General features: G+C 45.5%; 1 protein-coding gene and 1 long non-coding RNA gene across 2 annotated transcripts in view; both read left to right on the top strand.

Annotated features, from left to right (window-relative positions):
* Positions 1 to 17503, top strand: part of LOC146871248 (uncharacterized) — a 39401-nt gene extending 21898 nt beyond the window's left edge. Inside the window, exons 10-14 of the mRNA XM_085646383.1 lie at positions 10519 to 10607; positions 10800 to 10908; positions 11872 to 11980; positions 13194 to 13261; positions 17357 to 17503. Of these exons, the coding sequence (XP_085502509.1) occupies positions 10519 to 10607; positions 10800 to 10908; positions 11872 to 11980; positions 13194 to 13261; positions 17357 to 17503 (522 nt within the window). The remainder of the gene's footprint in view (positions 1 to 10518; positions 10608 to 10799; positions 10909 to 11871; positions 11981 to 13193; positions 13262 to 17356) is intronic.
* A 3409-nt stretch (positions 17504 to 20912) lies between these two features.
* On the top strand, positions 20913 to 27443 carry LOC146871247 (uncharacterized). The gene is made up of 3 exons (XR_014959529.1): positions 20913 to 21021; positions 22234 to 22301; positions 27089 to 27443. It is a non-coding gene; the product is annotated as an uncharacterized LOC146871247 (long non-coding RNA).
* The last annotated feature ends 207 nt before the right edge of the window (positions 27444 to 27650 follow it).

Raw genomic sequence — 27650 nt, 5'->3', positions numbered from 1 at the left:
TAGACTTGGGGGTCTCTGGTTGGCGCAAGGTTGCCCTTGTGTCAAGTAGGAACCCTCTCCTCTACGTCAGGGCGCAGGATAACCCCTCGTGAATGACCCTTGCTCACCCTCTAGGTGCATGGCGTGAGCAGCCAAGGCGATTCCTCAGGCGTTGTTGGTTAAGCACTTACAATCATACATACAGTAAATACATCAATCCCCCCAGAAACGGACACCAGACTTGGATATGTAGAAAAATACGCTCCTTTATGTAAAAAAAGGTATATATATCTCAGCAGACTTATCACAAGACCAATAACGTTTTTGTTATGCCACCAGGTTGTAAAGCAGGCAAATGTTCTTTGTTCGTAGTTTCAAATGGATACTTTGTAGTCTCTTGCAAATGTTACTTGTGGTTCCAGTACTTACAGAGATCGGCTCCTGCGAACGGGGAAATAAGGCGTTGCGGGCCCCGAGCCCGATACTGGAACTTCTTTCGTGACGTGGAGAGTCGACACAGGTCGGTGCGACTCTCAGCTTGGGAAGTGTCTTGGGTCCTCGATCAGCGGGTGTGGGCAGGTAGGCAGGCGCGGCCAGCGACCCTCAGCACGGCGGTGCAGGGGGGGTCTCCACAACGGGGGCGGCGCGGCCTGAGATGTCCGGGGATAGCGAAGCGGGGTCACAGGGCACGGTCAGTGCAGCTGGATGACCCGGCGTAGATCACAGTCGTCGGACGGTTTCCGGCCGGAGGGGTGATAGCGCGTTCAGCGCGCTCCAGTGGCAGGCGGTGACAGGGGTGCAGGCAACCTAGCCCGGGGACAGAGAGCGGCTCCGGACGGAGCGGGGCTCTCACGGGGTTGAGGCAGGCAAGCTCCTGAGTGTCACGGCCCTAGGAGGGGCGATGAGGGGCGCAGTCTCTTTCCAGCGGGATGCACACACGGCTCGAATTGGAGGACGAGCAAAAGCACAGAGAACCCACTGGTCCTGGGGTTCAGTTCAGGGGGCAAGCTCAGATCAAGCCCTTGGAGAATGTTCAAGCACAAAGCAGCAAAGTCTTTTCAGCAAGTCTCTTCCTCTCCTTTCTCAGCAAGGCAAGCAGCAGGCCAGCTCCTCCAGCGTCTTCTTCTCCTTCTAGTCGGGCAGAGGTTCTTTGTGGTAAAACAGGATTCTGATTTCTTAGGAGCCAGGCTCCTACTTTTATACAGTGATTCTTTTGTTCTTTAGCGCCAGGGGGCCTGGGACTGGCCCAGTCCAGTTCTGGAGCACTTTGTTATGGTGACTCTGCTCTTTCCTTTCAGCAGCAGGGCAGAGACATCAGCCGCTCCACAGGGGGCGGCGCCGGCTTTGTGGTGGCAGAGCACAGGTCTATTCAAGAGTCAATGTGTACTCCTCCTACCCATCCTGGTGTAATCTCTCTACCCACCACCTGGCAGCCAACCTGTCTCTGGGGATTCCCCAACCCTGCTCCTTACTGTTGCTAGGCAGAACACACACACACAGCAGAGGCGGACTGAAATGGCCAGGTCAGTAAATACTAACTTTCTAAAAGTAGTATTTACAAACCCAGGATATTAAAATAAACTTGACTACAAGAAGTATTTTATTATTCTGAGTTCAGGCATACTAAACTTGACATTCTACCATGCTCTATGAGTCCACTGGGGTCACAGCGTGTAGTGACTCCAGCAGCCCATTCTGGCCTATGGAGAGCAGGTAGCCTTCAATAGTGAAAAACGAAAATGGCTGTAATTCACTACTAAGACATGCCACACACCCAGGGCTTGTCCTACCTTACACCTACAATGCACCCTGCCCGTGGGCCTACCATAGGGGTGACTAACATGAGGCAAAGGGAAGGTTTGGAGGCTGGCAAGTGTGTGCACTTGCCCAGCCAGCATGACAGTACCAGACTGCACGCAGGTTCTGCAGTGGCAGACCCTAGACACATTTTACAAGGCCGCTTCTGTGGGTGGCGCAACCAGCGCTGCAGGCCCACTAGCAGCATTGGCATTCACAAGCCCTGGCACTCCTGGTGCACTTTACTGGGGACTGACTGTAAATCCAATAAACCAATCATGGACACCAATCAATGTATACATTTTGCCATAGGGAGAGCATATGCACCTTAGCACTGGTCAGCAGTGGTAAGGTGCCCAGAGTCATAAAACAGCCAAGAACAGGTCAGAAAAAATACAGGAGGAAGGCAAAAAGTTTAGGGATGACCCTGCAAAAAGGGCCAAGTCCAACAAACACGTTAGTTAGATTCCTCACCTTAGAATATCCCCAGGCGTCAGACTGGATCCGGAAGAATTTTCGTCAGCAATACCCCTTGCGCGTCGCTAGGCGTCATCTGCGGCTCCGCGTCCATCGTTGGCGTCGTGCGCCGGAATGACGTCGGAGTACTTAGACGCGCCTTTTCGCGCTGATGTCAGTTCTTCTTTTTTCCGCACCAGTAAGTGCCGATCCGGTAGAGCTGCCCCTTTTAGTCTTTTTTTAATAAGTATTTTGATCCCTTTTGATCACTGTCTCGACATCTGGTGCCGGTAGGATGCCTGGTTTCAAGGCCAGCGATGACTGTCACCGCTTGATGTCGGTGACAGATCACCACCGCCATTGCCTCTACTACGACACGGAGTCGTGTTCGGACTGTAAGGCCCTGACCTCGAAAGCTAGGCGGTAGCGGTCCCGTAAGCTTCTCGAGCTTCGCCACTCGGCTCCGCGCCCCTCTCGATCCCGGTCCAGGAGGAGGTCCAAGGATCGGTCACAGAGCCGCAGCCGACATCATCATCGCTCGTCGGGCTCAAAGTCTTCGGGTAAGTCGAAGCGATCCAAGAAGTCCAAGAGGTGACACCGCTCTTCGGACTCCGCATGCTTCCAAAGAGGAAGAGAGGCTCCACCGTCTGGAACCAAATTGTGCGTTCTCCTTTTATTTGGACCGCACCAAACAGTTCTGGGTGGACGACCAACTTTTCGTTGGATACGTGGGTGCTAAGAATGGTAAAGCTGTGCACAAACGGACCATATTCCCGGTGTGTCGTTTTGAGCATAAAAATATGTTACTCCTTGGCAAAAAAGGACCCTGCTGTTGGGCTGCGCGCCCATTCTACTCCGGCCACAGCGGCTACTACTACTACTTTGGGACGGGGAGTCCCTTTGCAGGACATCTGTCAGGCGGCGACGTGTGTTTCCCTACACACGTTTGCCAGGCATTATTGCCTAGACAGCCAAGTCAGGAAGGAACGCTTCTTTGGCCGTTCTGTCATCCAGGACTTTCTGGTTTTATCTTGGTTCACAGACCCACCACCGGGGATGGTATTGCCGGGGTATCTATTCTAAGGTGATGAATCTAACTAACGTGTTTCTTAGAGATGAACAAGTTACTTAACTTCGGTAATGGTAACAGCAACAACCACCTCAAGTGCATCCTGCTCAACACCCGCTCCGTCCACAGACACGCCGTCGAACTCTGGAACCTCCTGGACACAACCTCACCAGACATCGCCTTCCTCACTGAAACATGTATGAACGCCTCCTCAGCCCCCGACATCGCCATCGCCATCCCGGATGGATACAAGATCATCAGGAGGGACCGCGTCAACCAGACCGGAGGAGGCATCGCCATCGTCCACAAGAACACCATCCGCATCACGACCGACGCCGACGACAACTACGCCACCGCCGAACACCTCCACTTCCAGATCCACACCGACCCAAAGACGACCCTCAGAGGCACCCTCGTCTACAGACCCCCGGGACCACGCACACAAAATGGCAAAGACTTCACGGACTTCATCAGCCCACACGCCCTCCCCTCCGCCGACTACATCCTTCTAGGGGACCTCAACTTCCACTTGGAGAACAACAAGGACCGCAACACCGTCACCCTGCTGGACAACCTCGCCAACCTCGGACTCAAGCAACTGGTCAACACCCCCACCCACTATGCCGGCTACACGCTTGACCCCGTCTTCTCATCCAGCAAGCACATCGCCTTCAACCACTCCACCGGACTTCACTGGACCGACCACAGCTGCGTCCACTTCAGCTTCAGAAAAGCCACAACCCACCACCACCCGCAACAGGTCCCTCACAGAAGCTGCAGCAAGATCACCACCGACCAGCTCACCACCTCCCTCGGCCAGAACCCACCTGCCAGCACACCGGACCCCAACGTTGCAGCCCGCAACTTCACGCAGTGGCTGACCGCCTGCGCCGACGACCTCGCACCACTAAAGAACCCTCCCAGCAAACCCAGAAGCAAGAAGGCCCCCTGGTTCACCAGCGAACTCAAGGACTCCAAGAAGACCTGCCGCACCCTCGAGAAAGCCTGGCTCCTCGACCAGACCACTGACAACATGACCGCCCTCAAACACGCCACCCGCAAGCACCACCAGCTCATCCGCACCACCAAGAAGACATCTCTGAAGGATCGACTGGACAACAACGCCCACGACAGCAAGGAACTCTTCAGCATCGTCAAGGAGTTCTCCAACCCCAGCACCGGCAACAACGACATCACCCCCTCACAAGATCTGTGCTACTCCCTCGCCTCGTTTTTCCACCGCAAGATTGCCGACATCCACAACAGCTTCGGCACACCACCCTCGCACCCAAGCGTCAAACCAACGCCCCCCACCGCCATCCTCCGCACCTGGACCACAGTGACCACCGAAGACACAGCCCACACGATGAATACCATCCACTCCGGATCTCCGACTGACCGACCCCTGCCCCCACCACGTCTTCAACAAGGCCGCCTCCACCATCGCACCCCAACTCCGAGACGTCATCAACACCTCCTTCAACACCGCCACCTACCCGGAGAGCTGGAAGCATGCCGAGCTCAACGCCCTACTGAAGAAACCAACAGCAGACCCCACCGATCTGAAGAACTTCCGCCCCATCTTGCTCCTCCCTTTTCCGGCTAAAGTCATCGAGGATCGCCAATAGACAGCTTGCTGCCTTCCTCGAGACAAATGGATCCCTCGACCCCTCGCAGTCCGGTTTCAGAGCCAACCACAGCACCGAGACCGCCCTCATCGCAGCCACCGACGACATACAAGCCCTGCTCTACAACGGGTAAACAGCGGCACTCATCCTCCTGGACCTCTCCGCAGCGTTCGACACTGTCTGCCACCGCACCCCTGTCCAATGCCTCAGCAACACTGGTATCCAAGAGAAGGCACTGAAGTGGATCATCTCGTTGCTCGCCGGAAGAACATAGAGAGTCCGCCTCCCCCCTTTTCGATCAGAGGTCACCAAAGTCATCTGCGGCGTCCCGCAAGGATCATCACTCAGCCCCACCCTCTTCAACGTCTACATGAGACCCCTCGCTATCATCGCACGCCAACACAACCTCAACATCATCTCCTACGCCGACGACACCCAGCTGATCCGCTCCCTCAACAGAGACCCCGATACCGCCAGAAACATCCTCCACGAAGGGATGAAAGACGTCGCCGAGTGGATGAAGAACAGCCGCCTGAAACTGAACTCAGACAAGACGGAAGTCCTCATCCTGGGACCATCACGCTCCGCTTGGGACGACTACTGGTGGCCCCCAGACCTGGGCACCGCCCCCAAGCCGACAGACCACGCACGCAACCAGGGCTTCATCCTGGACTCCTCCCTCTCGATGACCAGAAAAGTCAACGCCGTCTCCTCTTCATGCTTCCACAACCTCAGCTTTCTCCGCAAGATCTTCCGATGGATCACGACCGAAACCAGGAAGACGGTCACCCAGGCCCTCGTCACCAGCCGACTGGACTACGGTAACACCCTGGAACAACAGCCAAGCTTTAGAAAAGACTCAACGCATCCAGAACGCCTCCGCCCGACTCATCCTGGACATCCCCCGACGCAGCCACATCTCCAGCCACCTGAAGGACCTGCACTGGCTCCCCGTCAACAAGATGATCACCTTCAGGCTCCTCACCCACGCACACAAGTCTCTTCACGACCTGGGCCCCAAGTACCTCAACAACTGCCTGACCTTCCACACGCCCACCCGCCAGCTACGGTCTGCTAGCCTCGCCCTCGCCGCCGTACAACGCATCCAAAGGGCCACCGCCGGAGGCAGATCCTTCTCCTACCTGGCGGCCAAGACATGGAACTCCCTCCCCATCCACCTTCGGTTGACCCAAGACCACCTCGCCTTCAGGAGACAACTCAAGACTGGACTGTTCGAGCAGTAGCAGTCCCCTTCCCCCTAGCGCCTTGAGACCCTTCCGGGTGAGTAGCGTGCTTTACAAATGTTTTTGATTGATTGATTGATTGATAGATTGATGTATCTGTAAGAAACATTAATTAGTTAGATTCCGCACCGAACCACCCAGCCTCCCCGTTCTGCGAACTGACATCTAGGGTTAAGGTTATCCTTTTCAGGCCCCTAGACTTTTTTGGCACCAGTGTCGGTCTCTTGCATGGCTCTGCGTTCCTGGCGCGGAAAGCTATGTACAAGAACTGACGTCAGCGCACGAGGGCGGCGTCTAAGTACTCAGACGACGTCATTCCGGCGCACGACGCCAACGACGGACGTGGAGCCGCAGACGACGCCTAGCGACGCGCAAGGGGTATTGCTGACGAAAAATCTTCCAGATCCAGTCTGACGCCTGGGGATATTCTAAGGTGAGGAATCTAACTAACTAATGTTTCTTACAGATACATCGTTACCGAAGGAAAGTAACTTGTTCTTCATGCTTTTTGTTTTTTGATTGGTGTCTTAGTACCGCCTACTGACTGCCATGGCGTCATTTTCCCTGTTCCCAGTAAATCAGCCCCTTTACTACTAAAACCGTTTTGCTTCTCTGTCTCTCGTTGGTCCCTTCCGCTATCTGATAATTGTTGTACCACACCTACAAACCCTTCCCCCCACCCCCCAAAACATCACATCCGTGCCTTCTTTCATGATGGCACTTCCATTTAAAATTCAATAGGACTCATGGAAATTACATTCCTATTGCATTTTCAGTCTTTGTTTGTCTCGTGATTGGTTGGTGACTTTTCACTATATTTTGTGGGGTGGGGTGTTCTTTGTAGTTTGGGGTATGTGTGTTGTTTGTGTTTAATGTGTTATCCGGAGGTTTGAGTGCATGCTTAGTATATTTTATAGTGCATTGTGTGGGTGTTTGAGTGAGGAGAATTTCTTGTGGGATTTTTCAACGCGCATGTATTCTGTAGTTGAGGGATGGTTGCTTTGTCATGGGCAGGGCGCGTGCCTTTGTCGATAAGGATGACGAGGTCGGTGAGCTTTGGAGGTAGGATGCTTTGCCTACGCCTGCTATGCGGTTTTAGCTGTGCAGCTAAAGTTAGAGGAGACATGCAGCCGGAGTGGCTGTCTCCTTCCCATAATCATCCTCACATTTTGAGATTCTTCTGTTCCCAGAAAATCTTCACACACACAACATAAGGCACAAGAGCCGTTTTCTGCAGAGAACAAAGTTGGCCCGGCAAACCAATGCAGATATGACTCTCTGCACAGCACAACATTTTTCACATTAAATCATTTTGAAAACGAAAAAATGCCGTGAAATACACAATAGTATGTGAGTGCTTTTTAAAAAAAAATGCAGTTCTCAGGAACACAGCTATATTGAGCCGCTGGCCATCTTCAACTTGCCGGGGCACATTCTGCCGTGGCATTTGCAAATCACCTCTGTCGTGACATAGAGATACCCTACGACTTCAAGATCGAACCAGTAGCGGCACAAATCATTTTGTGTCAACAGGCATGTATCCAAATTGAAAGGTCTCAATATTGTTGCTGCGTTAGCTCGGTTAAGTAGAAAGCAGTCAATCTTCGTTTTCATAATTGAAACATGTTGCTTTGTGAGGGTGGGCTCCTCCCCTTGTGCCAGCCCTGGTGGTCAGTATCCAAACTTAGCATCATCGTCACAAGACTTGTGCACTTCTTTGGCATGTGACCACTTTCACAACAACATGCGATGTGGCCACCCATAACCATTCCACAACATCCGATACAAACACAGCTCTTTCTGTTTTAGCACCCAGGATGATATGATGCATTGCTTAAAACGTTAAATTTCCCAAAGGCGAAACCCGTTGCATTTCAAATGCTTTTTTTTTGAGGGACACTGTCTTTATCACAACCATTTATCGGTGGTACTTAAAGACTTATTGGAGGTTGGGTCCATGGAATCTTCATGGGCAAGATTCAAATAACATACCATTTCAGTTGCGACCATCTGTACACTCTGAACTTCGTTGGACATCACTTAAGGAATACATAATACAAGAGGGGAGATTCATGCTGCTCCTGGTATCGTGATCTTACTTGTCTTTTTTCTGCTTAGTCTGTGTCTGTGCTCTATACAGGTTATTGAACATGCCTGTGGTTATCAAACACACCAGAAGGAATATCCCTTGGAGAGAAGGAGTCAATTCAATGCATCTCCGAAAACATTAACGCTGCTGCAAATTTTGCCAATTGTGGGCTCCAATGCACTCCGACATGCTGAGTAACACAGATTATAGTTCAGCATCACTATCGAGGCATGCGCAGTCTTGACAATAACTTTGAGGCCTGTTTCACCCATTGGAAACCCTTTAACAGAACCCCTGTCCAATGAGTGAACTTGCATAGGCTGCTTGGCTCTCTAATCGATAGATCTTCAGGCTCAAATAAGTTACTAACTCCAGCATCCTCTTCTACAAAGATCTCCGACCCCATCACATTATCTGTAATACGTGTGCCTGGATCTCTTGGCTAGAGGTCCTCGTGCTACTCGTGTTCATTCGGTCCGTCACTTGTACCAAGGGTCAGGTTACGCACCTGTGTGCTCCAACACTTACATGTTGCCTCCTCCGACTCACATGCATGTGCGGAGTCCCTTTGACCTTGCTGTTCTTGACACTGCTTCCTTCTTTTTTGTTAACCTCATTGTTTTTAACTGGCAAGGCATGTTTGTGTTCCTGTCGCACAGTGACTCCTTTGTGCTCAACATCAGAGATTGGGACAGCTCGTATCCGGCCCCTGGTCGTCTAAGGCGTCTCCTCGTCCACAGAGCTGCTACTTAAAGGACACCATCAACATCTCCTGCATTCTGACATTGTTGGACATTCGTCTTCAGTGCCTCATGTTCACTTTTGAGTGTCTTAAACTCTGTAACCTTTGCTTGCAGGTACCTCTTAACTTTCTATCAGCTTTGGGTTCCACCGGTCTCCTTCATTTTATTATCCAGTCTTTACTTTTTAAGTCATTCATTTTTGTTCTATGCCTTTTTAAAAACGGCACGTCACAGTATCCGGAAAAGAAGCATATCAGCTACAATTCTCTTCACAACTCCATCCACGGCTACGAGACGCACCAGCTTGCAACAGGTACGAAAAGAGCAACAAGCAGCGTGTACGACACGAACACATCTTTAATCCCATTGCACAGGCCAAAGAAGTACTCTACATCTATGACCGGATCAGGAACCGACGCCAACAGCGCAGGCGGTAAGTCAGACACCAACCAGACAAACAAATGACACGTACCCGCAATCTGGACTCTGATGTTCACTCGCGCGTGTTTCTCCGCTTTGTTCGCGCTGACTTTCATACGTGTCGGTTTCAGAGATCTCTATTACTTGTGTTCCCGGTTTTCTGTGCGTGTCGGTTATGCTGCTTGGGCTTCGTGCGAGTAGATCAGGGTTTACACACATTGCATCGTACTGCGCAGATCGGACATCGCGGTTAGTTGTCGGTCGGGTTCATTCCAGGATTGTGTTGGTTGTTCCAACTAGCATTTGTTTTCCAGCCAGATCATTGTTTTCCCTATGGCTCGGTTGTAAGGCTTGTATTCCGTACATGACGTTTGTAATTCACACGCGTTGCATTGTACTGCATGGGTCATAGGGTGCCGGTCCATGTCTGTTTGTTTCTTGTCCGGCTCCGTGTCAGTCGGTACGTTTTGTGGACGGAATCTGAATCGGCCCCTCTGTGTGCTTTTTTTTTTTTTGTCACTTAACCTATACCATATCATTTTGCATTGTGAACAAAAGTGCTTTATAGTCCTTCTCGACTAAACATGAAATCTGTTCTGCAAATCTACCACTTATAGAGCTTTGTAAAGTTGTTTTTGAAAACTGGAATCACCAAAAGTGTTCTCTCGATTGGTGCACGATGCTACACTTTCATAAGTGAGAACCATATACCAAGCCAGTTTTTAAAAGGGTGGATTTTAATATTATTCAAACAAAAAACTTTTTATTGTGGTTAGTACTGGGTTTTGCCATGTGGCACGACCCTACACCCCTATAAACATACTTTAATAAGGAATAGTAAACATTATAAATGGAAACATTACAGTCTAATTTCATAATGAGGCATAAGAACTATTGTGAATAATTTTGTTAGTAATTGTGTTAAATTTACAATTCATATTAGGTTATATGTATGTCTATAGAATTGAATTTAATTTAATTTTCTATACCTACGTTGATACGAACAGATATTTTAAAGTAAAAATAACATTTAGTTATTGCGTTTGTCTTTCTGAGTATGTTTTTACAACAAATTTCACTTAATTCACCACAGGTATTGAAACCTCTTACAAAAAAAATTTTACTCTATGACTCATTGACAACAAATCTTCAAACTTACGAAAAGTTATTGACTAATTGGAGGTACCCTTTCCCCAAAAATATTTGCTTTTTCTATTTTGTATTTGTAAGATTTCTTTAAAAAAAAAAAAATCATGTAATGTTGTTTTTCCATTATAACAATATTGGAGACCATGTTTTTTTATTGTTTGTTAAGGATTACTTCAGATGGAAAACCAGTACATTTGTAACATCTTAATTCATATGTCTCAAAAGCACTTTCCTACAGATTGTGAAGCGTCCAGGCTACCATGATTGGGAATTGGTGGTACAATGTACCCAAAAGCAAAAAGACGTCTTCAATTGCGGTGTTTTTTGCATGATGGTAACGAATTTTCAAGATATTTTTAACCTTAACTGGTGTTATGAAATGTAATAGTGGATAATTGTAAATTAAATAATAAATGATTGCATTGATTTTTAGTAATAATTTTTTAAACAAATTTTATAAAATAGTCACAAGGGCTTTTTCTGAAATAATTTGCAGGAGAGGGAGAGTTCATTGATGATAAAAAGCCAGCGTCATGTAAAAACACTTAAAGAAACAATGATCCGGATTACGATGTCGGTTTTGAATCGCATTAAACCTTCATGATTGCGTAAGCCGAACTGCCAACAAGGAGTCCAAGTTCATATTTTCAAATTTTGAATCTGATATCTGAGTTTGCTGTGTGATACAGAATTTTTTCAATTGCACCTTATGCTGATCTTCGCAGCACAAGCCACATTAAAAAAATGCATAGTTTAATGAACACTGCACAGTCTTGCAGGCTTTTTGAGGTGGCAGCCACATGTGGCTTGTATTTGATGTGGCACTACATGTGCCCACAACTACACAATGTGGAGGACAAGGGGAGTATGCAGCCCTGTTAGTGGTTACCAAAGTCATTTTTCAAAAGACTTTTAATTGGTGTTTGGCCATTGTGAAAGGGCTGGATAAAAAACAAAAATGTGCCTTCAAAGTAGAAGCAAGGCTGTATCGGTTGCCTTTCAGAGATTAGATTGCTGACGGCGGCACAGACTAAGTTAAATCGCCCATTGGAAGCAGGTTGGGATTCCAGCTTGGGTATCAACAAAACCAAAAGTAGTGTAATAATGTGGTTTGATGGAGAACTCTGATGTTGTTCCGAATAACGGAAATAAGATGTTGTATGGCTTTGAAAATGACATTCTATTAACACAATATTTGTTTTTACGCACAATAATGTAAAACGTGATCTTTTTAATAACATAGACAGTTTACTCTAAAATTAATTAAGGAAAGTAAGAATTTCCAATATTTTCTTAGTTTGCAGATCACTACCTCAGTCATCAGTCGCTAACAGAAATTACCCAAAATCCTAAATGTATGGATGATTTAAGAATCAAGATTGCGCTTGATCTAATGGAGTCATCAGGTTAGAGTTTAAAAATGTATGTTTCTTTTTTGTTTATATGTAATCCCTTTGTGGCAACTGAATGTTTTGATTCCATTGCGAATTATTAATAAATATAAATAGTGTGAATATTATTTAAAATTAAATGTAAATGTTAGAGTATGTTAAAAAATGTCATTTGTCTTGCCATTAAGTTTTGAAAAATTATTACACCGTCAAAGAAGTATGTCAAGTTTAGAATATAAAATATATATTTTTTTGGTAATTATTGAATATTACCTATATGATCTGTACTTAGGGGCTGATTTAGATGGCAGTCGGACATAAGTCCGCCCACCATATTAATGGTGATGGGACCGGCAGCCAGATTTTCGGCAGTCCCAACAGCCCAATTCGGATGCACCCCCCATTATGGCAGGTGCATACTGGCCATTTAACATTGCGAACGGTGCTGCAGGTTACAGCACATTCCGCAATGTTAAAAGGCTCTTATGTGCATTTTAAACGTACAAAGTATCAGGCACAAGGTGGTGCATGCCACCTTGTGCATGGAAAATATTTGTGTGTACCCGTACACCCCAAAGGCACAGTGCGACCACACAGAGTGCTTAATAAACGTGCACCAAAATAGACTATCAGTCTGTCTCTTTGGAGGCTGGATATCCGCCGCAAAAAGACATATGGACGGGCTCATACTAATAACTAGGGCGGTGCGTGTAAAGCACCGTAGCAATGAAGCCCTTTTTAAGGGTCACACAAGTCAGACAGAAAATGACCGACTTGCAAGACACGCCGTGTAAACAATGTGATTTCCACCGCCATCCGAATTTTGGGGTGGTTGAATCACATTGTGATGGTGGGAGGATCAACACCACCGGCACGGGGGGTGGTGATCCTGCTGCCATCATAAAGAGCCACTTTTTTTAAAAATGGATGATTAGACTTGTAATGAATCCGTTAATGTAACAACAGACATGCTTCTCTCTTTACATGTATTACTTGGTATGCATTTAAACATGCACATTATCTGCCATCATAGAATTCCTTAATATGTGGTTAAACATGCAATTTTTTCAAAATTGTAATATTCTTAATTTCCTTGATTCTAGACATATGGAAAAAAAAATCGTAATTTTTATAAAGTTAAAAACATGTAATTGAAACATCAGATAAGTGTAATTTCTATTTTATTTTACTATTAAGATGTTCTAATTTAACTTAATATTACATCTAGATTCTGTTGACGAGTTCTGCGGGGTCTGCAACGAAAAGAAGTCACCTGAAGATGAACATCAATTTCTGGTAATTTTTTTTTTTTATAGCAATAATATTTGTAAATATGTGAATAAAAATAACTTGGAAAGCAGAATAAACTTATTTTTCAGGAATCATTTTATAAAATTAACATTTTACATAATGCACCTAAAAATTTTTTAACAGATCTACAGTGTTCGTTCCCACAAATAGTTTTTGATAAATGTGGTAAATTGTTAATGCTCCTGGTAATTGGATGACCGGAACACTTGTGTCAGCTTGGGGGTGGCTCATCTACCCAATGCCTCTCAGGCAGTGCGAATGAGAAATTACAACTTTGTCACTGGAGCATCACTGTGACTGCCAGCTCTTCCACCACCATGAAAATTATGGTGTAAAGGAAATGAATGAGGCATTGCAGAGGCCCCGTGCTTAAAATGCATGTGCATGTACATCTAACAATACACAATTATAGAAAATCAAAATCTAAATACTGGATAGAGCATACCTCACCACATTCCTCATGTCCGCCGACCCACCGGCCAACAAAACAACCTGCATGAGGTCAGGGGCGTGGTTTTCCACAGAGGCGGTATGGGAGGACAATGTGCCGGTCATTCCACATCCACCCCGACACCATCCGACTCAAAGGCCTCCAAGTCCGAGATTTCTGGACCATCCCACCACAGTGGGTGGCATGGTTTGCCATCACCTGCTCCACTGGTGGTCCATTACTTAGGACAGGTGAGTGCTGCAAATAGTCAAAAGGGGCTACTCCCTCCCCTTCGAGACGAACCCTCCAGCCATGCCACCGCAATACCACCAAAAGTCGTAGGATCACTTGAATCTGCTGCGGGAGGATTTTACGGTCCTCTTGGCAAAAGAGGCCGTCGAGCGCGTTCCTGGGCCTGAAGTAGGTCGTGGTTGCTATTCCCACTACTTTCTGGTTCGAAAGAAGGGCAAAGGGGGCCTACGCACTATCTTGGACCTCAGGAGCTTCAACGCCTTGCTTATGAAGGAGCGGTTCAAGATGCTCACGCTAGCTCCGGTTCTGGCTGCCCTCAATCCTGTAGACTGGATGGTAGTGTTAGACTTGGAGGACGCTTACTTTCACATCCCCGTCCTGCCGGCCCATCGGCGTTACCTGCGGTTCACTGTGGGTCAGGAGCACTTTCAGTTCACCGTGCTCCCCTTCGGCCTCACCAGTGCCACTCGGGTGTTCACACAAGTGATGGTGGTGTTTGCAGCTCATCTGCGCAGATGAGGGGTTACAGTCTTCCCCTATCTCGACGACTGGTTGTTGAAGGCGGGCTCGCCCCAGCAAGTCTTCTCCCACCTCCAGACTACGGCCAACCTCCTGCATCCGCTGGTGTTCTCCATCAATGTGCCAAAGTCGCACGAGAGTCACTCCCAGAAGCTCCTTTTCATCGGAGCCTTTTTCGATTTGGCACATTTCCGGGTCTATCCACTGGAGCAGCGGGTCCGTGATATTCAAGCTCTGATTCCCATCTTTCCGCCTCTATCCTTGCTTTCGGTCAGGTTGGTGCTGCGGATTCTGTGGCTGATGGCCTCCTGCATCCTGTTAGTCAATTACGCCAGGCGGCGCATGCGTGCTCTGCAATGGAAACATAAGTTTCAGTGGGCCCAGCATAGAGGCAACCTGTCCGACCATGTCTTGATCTCGGATGGCACTGCGAAACAATTGCATTGGTGGTTCACGGACAGCGATTGGGTCAAGGGCAGATGCCTCTCCCTAACCCCAACTGGAGCATGTAGTAGTGACGGATGACTCCCTCCTGTCTTGGGGGGGCCATATGGGAGAGGCGGATATCAGTGACCTATGGTCTCCGGCTGAGTCTCGACTCCATATCAACATGATTGGAGCTGAGAGCCATCCGACTAGCACTGAAAGCCTTCCTTCGCTCTTTCCGGGGAAGTGTCGTGCAGGTGTTCACGGACAACACCACCGCCATGTGGTATTGCAGCAAACAGGGTGGGGTAGGGTCGTTGACGCTTTGTCAGGAGGCTCTGCGCCTCTGGACATGGCTGGAACACAAGGGCATCACCATGGTGGTTCAACATCTGGCGGGCTCTCTGAACACCAGAGCAGACTAACTCATCCGCCGGTGCATGATGGATCACAAATAACGTCTGAACTCGGACTTGGCGCAAGGTCTCTTTCTACAGTGGGGAGACCCTTGTTTAGATCTATTCACCAACTAAGAGAACGCGCAATGTCAGCAGTTCTGTGTGTTTGAATTTGCAAAAAGGCACTCGCTCTGAGACGCTTTTCGTCGCGAGCGGAGTTGCGGTATGTTGTACACATTTACGCCTATACCACTTCTGCCCAGAGTGCTGAAGCCTAGCGACGCCTAGCGACGCGCAAGGGGTATTGCTGACGAAAAATCTTCCAGATCCAGTCTGACGCCTGGGGATATTCTAAGGTGAGGAATCTAATTAACTAATGTTTCTTACAGATACATCGTTACCGAAGGAAAGTAACTTGTTCTTCATGCTTTTTGTTTTTTGATTGGTGTCTTAGTACCGCCTACTGACTGCCATGGCGTCATTTTCCCTCTTCCCAGTAAATCAGCCCCTTTACTACTAAAACCGTTTTGCTTCTCTGTCTCTCGTTAGTCCCTTCCGCTATCTGATAATTGTTGTACCACACCTACAAACCCTTCCCCCCCCCCCAAAACATCACATCCGTGCCTTCTTTCATGATGGCACTTCCATTTAAAATTCAATAGGACTCATGGAAATTACATTCCTATTGCATTTTCAGTCTTTGTTTGTCTCGTGATTGGTTGGTGACTTTTCACTATATTTTGTGGGGTGGGGTGTTCTTTGTAGTTTGGGGTATGTGTGTTGTTTGTGTTTAATGTGTTATCCGGAGGTTTGAGTGCATGCTTAGTATATTTTATAGTGCATTGTGTGGGTGTTTGAGTGAGGAGAATTTCTTGTGGGATTTTTCAACGCGCATGTATTCTGTAGTTGAGGGATGGTTGCTTTGTCATGGGCAGGGCGCGTGCCTTTGTCGATAAGGATGACGAGGTCGGTGAGCTTTGGAGGTAGGATGCTTTGCCTACGCCTGCTATGCGGTTTTAGCTGTGCAGCTAAAGTTAGAGGAGACATGCAGCCGGAGTGGCTGTCTCCTTCCCATAATCATCCTCACATTTTGAGATTCTTCTGTTCCCAGAAAATCTTCACACACACAACATAAGGCACAAGAGCCGTTTTCTGCAGAGAACAAAGTTGGCCCGGCAAACCAATGCAGATATGACTCTCTGCACAGCACAACATTTTTCACATTAAATCATTTTGAAAACGAAAAAATGCCGAGAAATACACAATAGTATGTGAGTGCTTTTTAAAAAAAAATGCAGTTCTCAGGAACACAGCTATATTGAGCCGCTGGCCATCTTCACCTTGCCGGGGCACATTCTGCCCTGGCATTTGCAAATCACCTCTGTCGTGACATAGAGATACCCTACGACTTCAAGGTCGAACCAGTAGCGGCACAAATCATTTTGTGTCAACAGGCATTTATCCAAATTGAAATGTCTCAATATTGTTGCTGCGTTAGCTCGGTTAAGTAGAAAGCAGTCAATCTTCGTTTTCATAATTGAAACATGTTGCTTTGTGAGGGTGGGCTCCTCCCCTTGTGCCAGCCCTGGTGGTCAGTATCCAAACTTAGCATCATCGTCACAAGACTTGTGCACTTCTTTGGCATGTGACCACTTTCACAACAACATGCGATGTGGCCACCCATAACCATTCCACAACATCCGATACAAACACAGCTCTTTCTGTTTTAGCACCCAAGATGATATGATGCATTGCTTAAAACGTTAAATTTCCCAAAGGCGAAACCTGTTGCATTTCAAATGCTTTTTTTTTGAGGGACACTGTCTTTATCACAACCATTTATCGGTGGTACTTAAAGACTTATTGGAGGTTGGGTCCATGGAATCTTCATGGGCAAGATTCAAATAACATACCATTTCAGTTGCGACCATCTGTACACTCTGAACTTCGTTGGACATCACTTAAGGAATACATAATACAAGAGGGGAGATTCATGCTGCTCCTGGTATCGTGATCTTACTTGTCTTTTTTCTGCTTAGTCTGTGTTCTATACAGGTTATTGAACATGCCTGTGGTTATCAAACACACCAGAAGGAATATCCCTTGGAGAGAAGGAGTCAATTCAATGCATCTCCGAAAACATTAACGCTGCTGCAAATTTTGCCAATTGTGGGCTCCAATGCACTCCGACATGCTGAGTAACACAGATTATAGTTCAGCATCACTATCGAGGCATGCGCAGTCTTGACAATAACTTTGAGGCCTGTTTCACCCATTCGAAACCCTTTAACAGAACCCCTGTCCAATGAGTGAACTTGCATAGGCTGCTTGGCTCTCTAATCCATAGATCTTCAGGCTCAAATAAGTTACTAACTCCAGCATCCTCTTCTACAAAGATCTCCGACCCCATCACATTATCTGTAATACGTGTGCCTGCATCTCTTGGCTAGAGGTCCTCGTGCTACTCGTGTTCATTCGGTCCGTCACTTGTACCAAGGGTCAGGTTACGCACCTGTGTGCTCCAACACTTACATGTTGCCTCCTCCGACTCACATGCATGTGCGGAGTCCCTTTGACCTTGCTGTTCTTGACACTGCTTCCTTCTTTTTTGTTAACCTCATTGTTTTTAACTGGCAAGGCATGTTTGTGTTCCTGTCGCACAGTGACTCCTTTGTGCTCAACATCAGAGATTGGGACAGCTCGTATCCGGCCCCTGGTCGTCTAAGGCGTCTCCTCGTCCACAGAGCTGCTACTTAAAGGACACCATCAACATCTCCTGCATTCTGACATTGTTGGACATTCGTCTTCAGTGCCTCATGTTCACTTTTGAGTGTCTTAAACTCTGTAACCTTTGCTTGCAGGTACCTCTTAACTTTCTATCAGCTTTGGGTTCCACCGGTCTCCTTCATTTTATTATCCAGTCTTTACTTTTTAAGTCATTCATTTTTGTTCTATGCCTTTTTAAAAACGGCACGTCACAGTATCCGGAAAAGAAGCATATCAGCTACAATTCTCTTCACAACTCCATCCACGGCTACGAGACGCACCAGCTTGCAACAGGTACGAAAAGAGCAACAAGCAGCGTGTACGACACGAACACATCTTTAATCCCATTGCACAGGCCAAAGAAGTACTCTACATCTATGACCGGATCAGGAACCGACGCCAACAGCGCAGGCGGTAAGTCAGACACCAACCAGACAAACAAATGACACGTACCCGCAATCTGGACTCTGATGTTCACTCGCGCGTGTTTCTCCGCTTTGTTCGCGCTGACTTTCATACGTGTCGGTTTCAGAGATCTCTATTACTTGTGTTCCCGGTTTTCTGTGCGTGTCGGTTATGCTGCTTGGGCTTCGTGCGAGTAGATCAGGGTTTACACACATTGCATCGTACTGCGCAGATCGGACATCGCGGTTAGTTGTCGGTCGGGTTCATTCCAGGATTGTGTCGGTTGTTGCAACTAGCATTTGTTTTCCAGCCAGATCATTGTTTTCCCTATGGCTCGGTTGTAAGGCTTGTATTCCGTACATGACGTTTGTAATTCACACGCGTTGCATTGTACTGCATGGGTCATAGGGTGCCGGTCCATGTCTGTTTCTTTCTTGTCCGGCTCCGTGTCAGTCGGTACGTTTTGTGGACGGAATCTGAATCGGCCCCTCTGTGTGCTTTTTTTTTTTTTGTCACTTAACCTATACCATATCATTTTGCATTGTGAACAAAAGTGCTTTATAGTCCTTCTCGACTAAACATGAAATCTGTTCTGCAAATCTACCACTTATAGAGCTTTGTAAAGTTGTTTTTGAAAACTGGAATCACCAAAAGTGTTCTCTCGATTGGTGCACGATGCTACACTTTCATAAGTGAGAACCATATACCAAGCCAGTTTTTAAAAGGGTGGATTTTAATATTATTCATACAAAAAACTTTTTATTGTGGTTAGTACTGGGTTTTGCCATGTGGCACGACCCTACACCCCTATAAACATACTTTAATAAGGAATAGTAAACATTATAAATGGAAACATTACAGTCTAATTTCATAATGAGGCATAAGAACTATTGTGAATAATTTTGTTAGTAATTGTGTTAAATTTACAATTCATATTAGGTTATATGTATGTCTATAGAATTGAATTTAATTTAATTTTCTATACCTATGTTGATACGAACAGATATTTTAAAGTAAAAATAACATTTAGTTATTGCGTTTGTCTTTCTGAGTATGTTTTTACAACAAATTTCACTTAATTCACCACAGGTATTGAAACCTCTTACAAAAAAAATTTTACTCTATGACTCATTGACAACAAATCTTCAAACTTACGAAAAGTTATTGACTAATTGGAGGTACCCTTTCCCCAAAAATATTTGCTTTTTCTATTTTGTATTTGTAAGATTTCTTTAAAAAAAAAAATCATGTAATGTTGTTTTTCCATTATAACATTATTGGAGACCATGTTTTTTTATTGTTTGTTAAGGATTACTTCAGATGGAAAACCAGTACATTTGTAACATCTTAATTCATATGTCTCAAAAGCACTTTCCTACAGATTGTGAAGCGTCCAGGCTACCATGATTGGGAATTGGTGGTACAATGTACCCAAAAGCAAAAAGACGTCTTCAATTGCGGTGTTTTTTGCATGATGGTAACGAATTTTCAAGATATTTTTAACCTTAACTGGTGTTATGAAATGTAATAGTGGATAATTGTAAATTAAATAATAAATGATTGCATTGATTTTTAGTAATAATTTTTTAAACAAATTTTATAAAATAGTCACAAGGGCTTTTTCTGAAATAATTTGCAGGAGAGGGAGAGTTCATTGATGATAAAAAGCCAGCGTCATGTAAAAACACTTAAAGACACATTGATCCGGATTACGATGTCGGTTTTGAATCGCATTAAACCTTCATGATTGCGTAAGCCGAACTGCCAACAAGGAGTCCAAGTTCATATTTTCAAATTTTGAATCTGATATCTGAGTTTGCTGTGTGATACAGAATTTTTTCAATTGCACCTTATGCTGATCTTCGCAGCACAAGCCACATTAAAAAAATGCATAGTTTAATGAACACTGCACAGTCTTGCAGGCTTTTTGAGGTGGCAGCCACATGTGGCTTGTATTTGATGTGGCACTACATGTGCCCACAACTACACAATGTGGAGGACAAGGGGAGTATGCAGCCCTGTTAGTGGTTACCAAAGTCATTTTTCAAAAGACTTTTAATTGGTTTTTGGCCATTGTGAAAGGGCTGGATAAAAAACAAAAATGTGCCTTCAAAGTGGAAGCAAGGCTGTATCGGTTGCCTTTCAGAGATTAGATTGCTGACGGCGGCACAGACTAAGTTAAATCGCCCATTGGAAGCAGGTTGGGATTCCAGCTTGGGTATCAACAAAACCAAAAGTAGTGTAATAATGTGGTTTGATGGAGAACTCTGATGTTGTTCCGAATAACGGAAATAAGATGTTGTATGGCTTTGAAAATGACATTCTATTAACACAATATTTGTTTTTACGCACAATAATGTAAAACGTGATCTTTTTAATAACATAGACAGTTTACTCTAAAATTAATTAAGGAAAGTAAGAATTTCCAATATTTTCTTAGTTTGCAGATCACTACCTCAGTCATCAGTCGCTAACAGAAATTACCCAAAATCCTAAATGTATGGATGATTTAAGAATCAAGATTGCGCTTGATCTAATGGAGTCATCAGGTTAGAGTTTAAAAATTTATGTTTCTTTTTTGTTTATATGTAATCCCTTTGTGGCAACTGAATGTTTTGATTCCATAGCTAATTATTAATAAATATAAATAGTGTGAATATTATTTAAAATTAAATGTAAATGTTAGAGTATGTTAAAAAATGTCATTTGTCTTGCCATTAAGTTTTGAAAAGTTATTACACCGTCAAAGAAGTATGTCAAGTTTAGAATATAAAATATATTTTTTTTTGGTAATTATTGAATATTACCTATATGATCTGTACTTAGGGGCTGATTTAGATGGCAGTCGGACATAAGTCCGCCCACCATATTAATGGTGATGGGACCGGCAGCCAGATTTTCGGCAGTCCCAACAGCCCAATTCGGATGCGCCCCCCATTATGGCAGGTGCATACTGGCCATTTAACATTGCGAACGGTGCTGCAGGCTACAGCACATTCCGCAATGTTAAAAGGCTCTTATGTGCATTTTAAACGTACAAAGTATCAGGCACAAGGTGGTGCATGCCACCTTGTGCATGGAAAATATTTGTGTGTACCCGTACACCCCAAAGGCACAGTGCGACCACACAGAGTGCTTAATAAACGTGCACCAAAATAGACTATCAGTCTGTCTCTTTGGAGGCTGGATATCCGCCGCAAAAAGACATATGGACGGGCTCATACTAATAACTAGGGCGGTGCGTGTAAAGCACCGTAGCAATGAAGCCCTTTTTAAGGGTCACACAAGTCAGACAGAAAATGACCGACTTGCAAGACACGCCGTGTAAACAATGTGATTTCCACCGCCATCCGAATTTTGGGGTGGTTGAATCACATTGTGATGGTGGGAGGATCAACACCACCGGCACGGGGGTGGTGATCCTGCTGCCATCATAAAGAGCCACTTTTTTAAAAAATGGATGATTAGACTTGTAATGAATCCGTTAATGTAACAACAGACATGCTTCTCTCTTTACATGTATTACTTGGTATGCATTTAAACATGCACATTATCCGCCATCATAGAATTCCTTAATATGTGGTTAAACATGCAATTTTTTCAAAATTGTAATATTCTTAATTTCCTTGATTCTAGACATATGCAAAAAAAAATCGTAATTTTTATAAAGTTAAAAACATGTAATTGAAACATCAGATAAGTGTAATTTCTATTTTATTTTACTATTAAGATGTTCTAATTTAACTTAATATTACATCTAGATTCTGTTGACGAGTTCTGCGGGGTCTGCAACGAAAAGAAGTCACCTGAAGATGAACATCAATTTCTGGTAATTTTTTTTTTTATAGCAATAATATTTGTAAATATGTGAATAAAAATAACTTGGAAAGCAGAATAAACTTATTTTTCAGGAATCATTTTATAAAATTAACATTTTACATAATGCACCTAAAATTTTTTTAACAGATCTACAGTGTTCGTTCCCACAAATAGTTTTTGATAAATGTGGTAAATTGTTAATGCTCCTGGTAATTGGATGACCGGAACACTTGTGTCAGCTTGGGGGTGGCTCATCTACCCAATGCCTCTCAGGCAGTGCGAACGAGAAATTACAACTTTGTCACTGGAGCATCACTGTGACTGCCAGCTCTTCCACCACCATGAAAATTATGGTGTAAAGGAAATGAATGAGGCATTGCAGAGGCCCCGTGCTTAAAATGCATGTGCATGTACATCTAACAATACACAATTATAGAAAATCAAAATCTAAATACTGGATAGAGCATACCTCACCACATTCCTCATGTCCGCCGACCCACCGGCCAACAAAACAACCTGCATGAGGTCAGGGGCGTGGTTTTCCACAGAGGCGGTATGGGAGGACAATATGCCGGTCATTCCACATCCACCCCGACACCATCCGACCCAAATGCCTCCAAGTCCGAGATTTCTGGACCATCCCACCACAGTGGGTGGCATGGTTTGCCATCACCTGCTCCACTGGTGGTCCATTACTTAGGACAGGTGGGTGCTGCAAATAGTCAAAAGGGGCTACTCCCTCCCCTTCGAGACGAACCCTCCAGCCATGCCACCGCAATACCACCAAAAGTCGTAGGATCACTTGAATCTGCTGCGGGAGGATTTTACGGCCCTCTTGGCAAAAGAGGCCGTCGAGCGCGTTCCTGGGCCTGAAGTAGGTCGTGGTTGCTATTCCCACTACTTTCTGGTTCGAAAGAAGGGCAAAGGGGGCCTACGCACTATCTTGGACCTCAGGAGCTTCAACGCCTTGCTTATGAAGGAGCGGTTCAAGATGCTCACGCTAGCTCCGGTTCTGGCTGCCCTCAATCCTGTAGACTGGATGGTAGTGTTAGACTTGGAGGACGCTTACTTTCACATCCCCGTCCTGCCGGCCCATCGGCGTTACCTGCGGTTCACTGTGGGTCAGGAGCACTTTCAGTTCACCGTGCTCCCCTTCGGCCTCACCAGTGCCACTCGGGTGTTCACACAAGTGATGGTGGTGTTTGCAGCTCATCTGCGCAGATGAGGGGTTACAGTCTTCCCCTATCTCGACGACTGGTTGTTGAAGGCGGGCTCGCCCCAGCAAGTCTTCTCCCACCTCCAGACTACGGCCAACCTCCTGCATCCGCTGGTGTTCTCCATCAATGTGCCAAAGTCGCACGAGAGTCACTCCCAGAAGCTCCTTTTCATCGGAGCCTTTTTCGATTTGGCACATTTCCGGGTCTATCCACTGGAGCAGCGGGTCCGTGATATTCAAGCTCTGATTCCCATCTTTCCGCCTCTATCCTTGCTTTCGGTCAGGTTGGTGCTGCGGATTCTGTGGCTGATGGCCTCCTGCATCCTGTTAGTGAATTACGCCAGGCGGCGCATGCGTGCTCTGCAATGGAAACATAAGTTTCAGTGGGCCCAGCATAGAGGCAACCTGTCCGACCATGTCTTGATCTCGGATGGCACTGCGAAACAATTGCATTGGTGGTTCATGGACAGCGATTGGGTCAAGGGCAGATGCCTCTCCCTAACCCCAACCAGAGCATGTAGTAGTGACGGATGACTCCCTCCTGTCTTGGGGGGGCCATATGGGAGAGGCGGAGATCAGTGACCTATGGTCTCCGGCTGAGTCTCGACTCCATATCAACATGATTGGAGCTGAGAGCCATCCGACTAGCACTGAAAGCCTTCCTTCGCTCTTTCCGGGGAAGTGTCGTGCAGGTGTTCACGGACAACACCACCGCCATGTGGTATTGCAGCAAACAGGGCGGGGTAGGGTCGTTGACGCTTTGTCAGGAGGCTCTGCGCCTCTGGACATGGCTGGAACACAAGGGCATCACCATGGTGGTTCAACATCTGGCGGGCTCTCTGAACACCAGAGCAGACTAACTCATCCGCCGGTGCATGATGGATCACAAATAACGTCTGAACTCGGACTTGGCGCAAGGTCTCTTTCTACAGTGGGGAGACCCTTGTTTAGATCTATTCACCAACAAAGAGAACGCGCAATGTCAGCAGTTCTGTGTGTTTGAATTTGCAAAAAGGCACTCGCTCTGAGACGCTTTTCGTCGCGAGCGGAGTTGCGGTATGTTGTACACATTTACGCCTATACCACTTCTGCCCAGAGTGCTGAAGCAGATAAGGCACGCCCGGGCCCCAGTCAAATTAGTGGCTCAGGATTGGGCACGAAGGTACTGGTATCCAGAGCTACTCAGTATGTTAACCGATCCTCCGATACGTCTGCCTCTTCAGGAGGACCTTATGTCACAGCAACAGGGGGCGTTCCTTCACCAGAACCTGTCCAGCCTCCACCTCCATGCGTGGAGTTTCAGCGGCGGCAGTTGATGCCATTTGACTTGCCTCCTGAAGTCTGGGATGTCATTCTGGCCGCAAGGCGTCCCTCAACAAAAACGGTATACGCCTACAGGTGGAACAAATTTGTGGAATGGTGCACAGCAAAGGCTGTGGATCTCCTTTACGCCCCTGTTTCTCAGGTTCTCCTCTTTCTTCTTTCTTTTGCCCAGCAGCGCTCTGCTATGGGGACCTTTAAAGGTTATGTTTCTGCAATCTCTAAATTATAGAGGCTTCCTGATCAGCCTTCTCTTTTCAAGTCCCCTGTAGTTTCACATTTTCATAAAAGCATTACCCACATGTTCCCTCCTGTCCCTTTCGTAATGCCTCAGTGGGATTTGAATCATGTCCTGACATTTCTGATGTGCGCTCCCTTTGAGCCTCTTCATAATTGTCCCCTTCGTCTTCTGACTCTTAAGACTGCTTTTCTGTTAGATGTCACCTGGGCTAGACGGGAGAGTGAGCTCAAGGCTCTATCATCTAAGCCTCCTTTTCTGTATGTTCATACGGACAAGGTTATCCTCCGGACTCGTCATTCTTTTCTCCGGAAAGTGGTGACACCCTTTCACATTGTGCAATCTGTCACCTTGCCCATCTTCTTTCCTGCTCTGCATCCTTCAAAAGAGGAAGAGAGGCTCCACCGTCTGGATCAAAAATGTGTGCTCTCCTTTTATTTGGACGTGATCAAACATTTCCGGGAGGAGGACTAAATTTTAGTTATATATGTAGGTGCTAAGAAGGGGAAAGCTGTACACAAGAAGACCATGTCACGGTGGGTCGTTTTGTGTATAAAGATCTGTTAGTATTTGTCTAAAAAGGACCCTCCTGTTGGGCTGAGAGCCCATTCCACCCGGGCCACAGCGGATACTACTGCCCTGGGACGGGGAGTCCCCTTGCAGGACATCTGTCCGGCGGCGACGTGGGCTTCACTGCACACGTTCGCCAGGCATTATTGCCTAGATAGCGAAGTAAGGAGTGATGGCTTCTTTGGCAGTTCTGTTCTCCAGGACTTTGTGTTGTGATCTTGGTTTGCAGACCCACCACCGGTGTTGGTATTGCTGTGGTATCTATTCTAAGGTGAGGAATATAAGTAACGTGTTTCTTTCAGATAAAAAAGTGAATTACCTTTGCTAACGATGTATCTGTAAGAAACATTAGTTAGTTAGATTCCTAATCCAACCCATCCTGCCTCCCAGTTCTGGAAACTGACACTTAGGGTTAAGGTTACCTTTTTCAGGCCCCTAGACTTTTTTTGCACCAGTATCGGACTCTTGAATGGCTGTGCGTTCCTGGCGTGGAAATCTATGTACAAGAACTGACATCAGAGCACGAGGGCGGCGTCTAAGTACTCTGACGACGTCATTCCTGCGCAGGACGCCAACAACGGGCAAGGAGCCACATTAGACGCCTATCGACGCGCAAGGGGTTTTGTTACAAAACTATTTCCGAATCCAGTCTGACGCCTGGGGCTATATCTAAGGTGAGGAATCTAACTAAATAATGATTCTTGATGATACATCGTTACAGAATGTAAGTAACTTGTTCTTTAACAGCAAACAAAATCGGTTTCTGTGAAAGCATCATGACCCTGGGAAAAATAATAGTGGCAGTACAATTTCAAAGTTCACTTGTAAAATACTTAATTAAACTGTAAAGTGCATTGTCAGATGTGCGAATGTTAATATGCTATGCCATGGACTGTAATGATCCCTGCGGTATGTGATATAAGGCATGTTGTAAGGCTGTTTTACCAATATTTCAGTTTACTCTTTGTGCAAAGAGTAAATAAGGTATTTTTCCTGATGCTTTTAAAATCTTTAATTTTGTTTGCAGTATTTAATGCCTCCTCTATTGGGAGTTTGTGTGAGTTGATTCCAAACTACCATTATGGTGGCACAATGCAAGGTGTTGTTTAAAGGGACCCTTCTTAATACCAATGCTCTAACAACCAGGTTTTATAATTAATGAAAACTTTGAGAGGTGAAGCGCCAATGTGATAATAAGCATGCATTGACCATGTTTTGTGAAAACCACAATAGCACTAAGGTACTAGTTTTGATGAACCTAGTGATTATCAGGAAAAGTTGCATCACGTATCGTTTTTAAAAAATAGTTTTCCTTTTTAAATTGTGCCCGGTTACTATGCATATTGTTTAAAAACGTAAAAAAATTTAAAAAATGTTAGCAAAGCTATAACATATTTACCAGCATACAATTTAAAGGGAATAACATTTATTTATTCATTTCCTTTTCCAACAGCCGTTTTGTGATGAATGCGGTCGTTGGATTCATCTTGAATGCATTGAAACAGATGCATCATCCTTATTGGCGATTGATGGTTTTAGATGCCGAAAATGCTTATAATGCTATTTATTTGTGCAGTGCTGTCAGAGTATTAGAAACACTACCTCTCTGATGTGAAGTGAGATTTTTAGATGCATATAATCTATTTTACATTTATTTTTAAGAGTAATATAGGCGTTTAATTTGTTCACATATCATATGTATTATGTAAAATTATATGTAATATTTATTTTTCGTAAGCAGAACAGTGTTTTGTACTTGAGTGTAAATATATTTGACAACATTTGAAAAATAAAAATTTAATGGTTTGACTATTTGTAGTCTTTGAAGCATTATTCCAAGCAAGCATGGACAAAGTCTCTTTCCTTGTCATAACATGACAATTACCTTTTTTGAGAACATGTATCAATGGGATATGCAATCCAACATATTTCCCCCCAAAAAATAAAAAAGGAATTATTGTTTTTTGGGACAATTCCTTAAGTGTTACAAAAGATCAATGTTAAATAACACATGT

This window comes from Triturus cristatus, chromosome 1_1 (assembly GCF_964204655.1).
Source record: "Triturus cristatus chromosome 1_1, aTriCri1.1, whole genome shotgun sequence".
NCBI classification, from domain to species: domain Eukaryota; kingdom Metazoa; phylum Chordata; class Amphibia; order Caudata; family Salamandridae; genus Triturus; species Triturus cristatus.
Note: the sequence above shows the minus strand (reverse complement) of the source record. Positions and strands in the feature narration are given on the sequence as shown.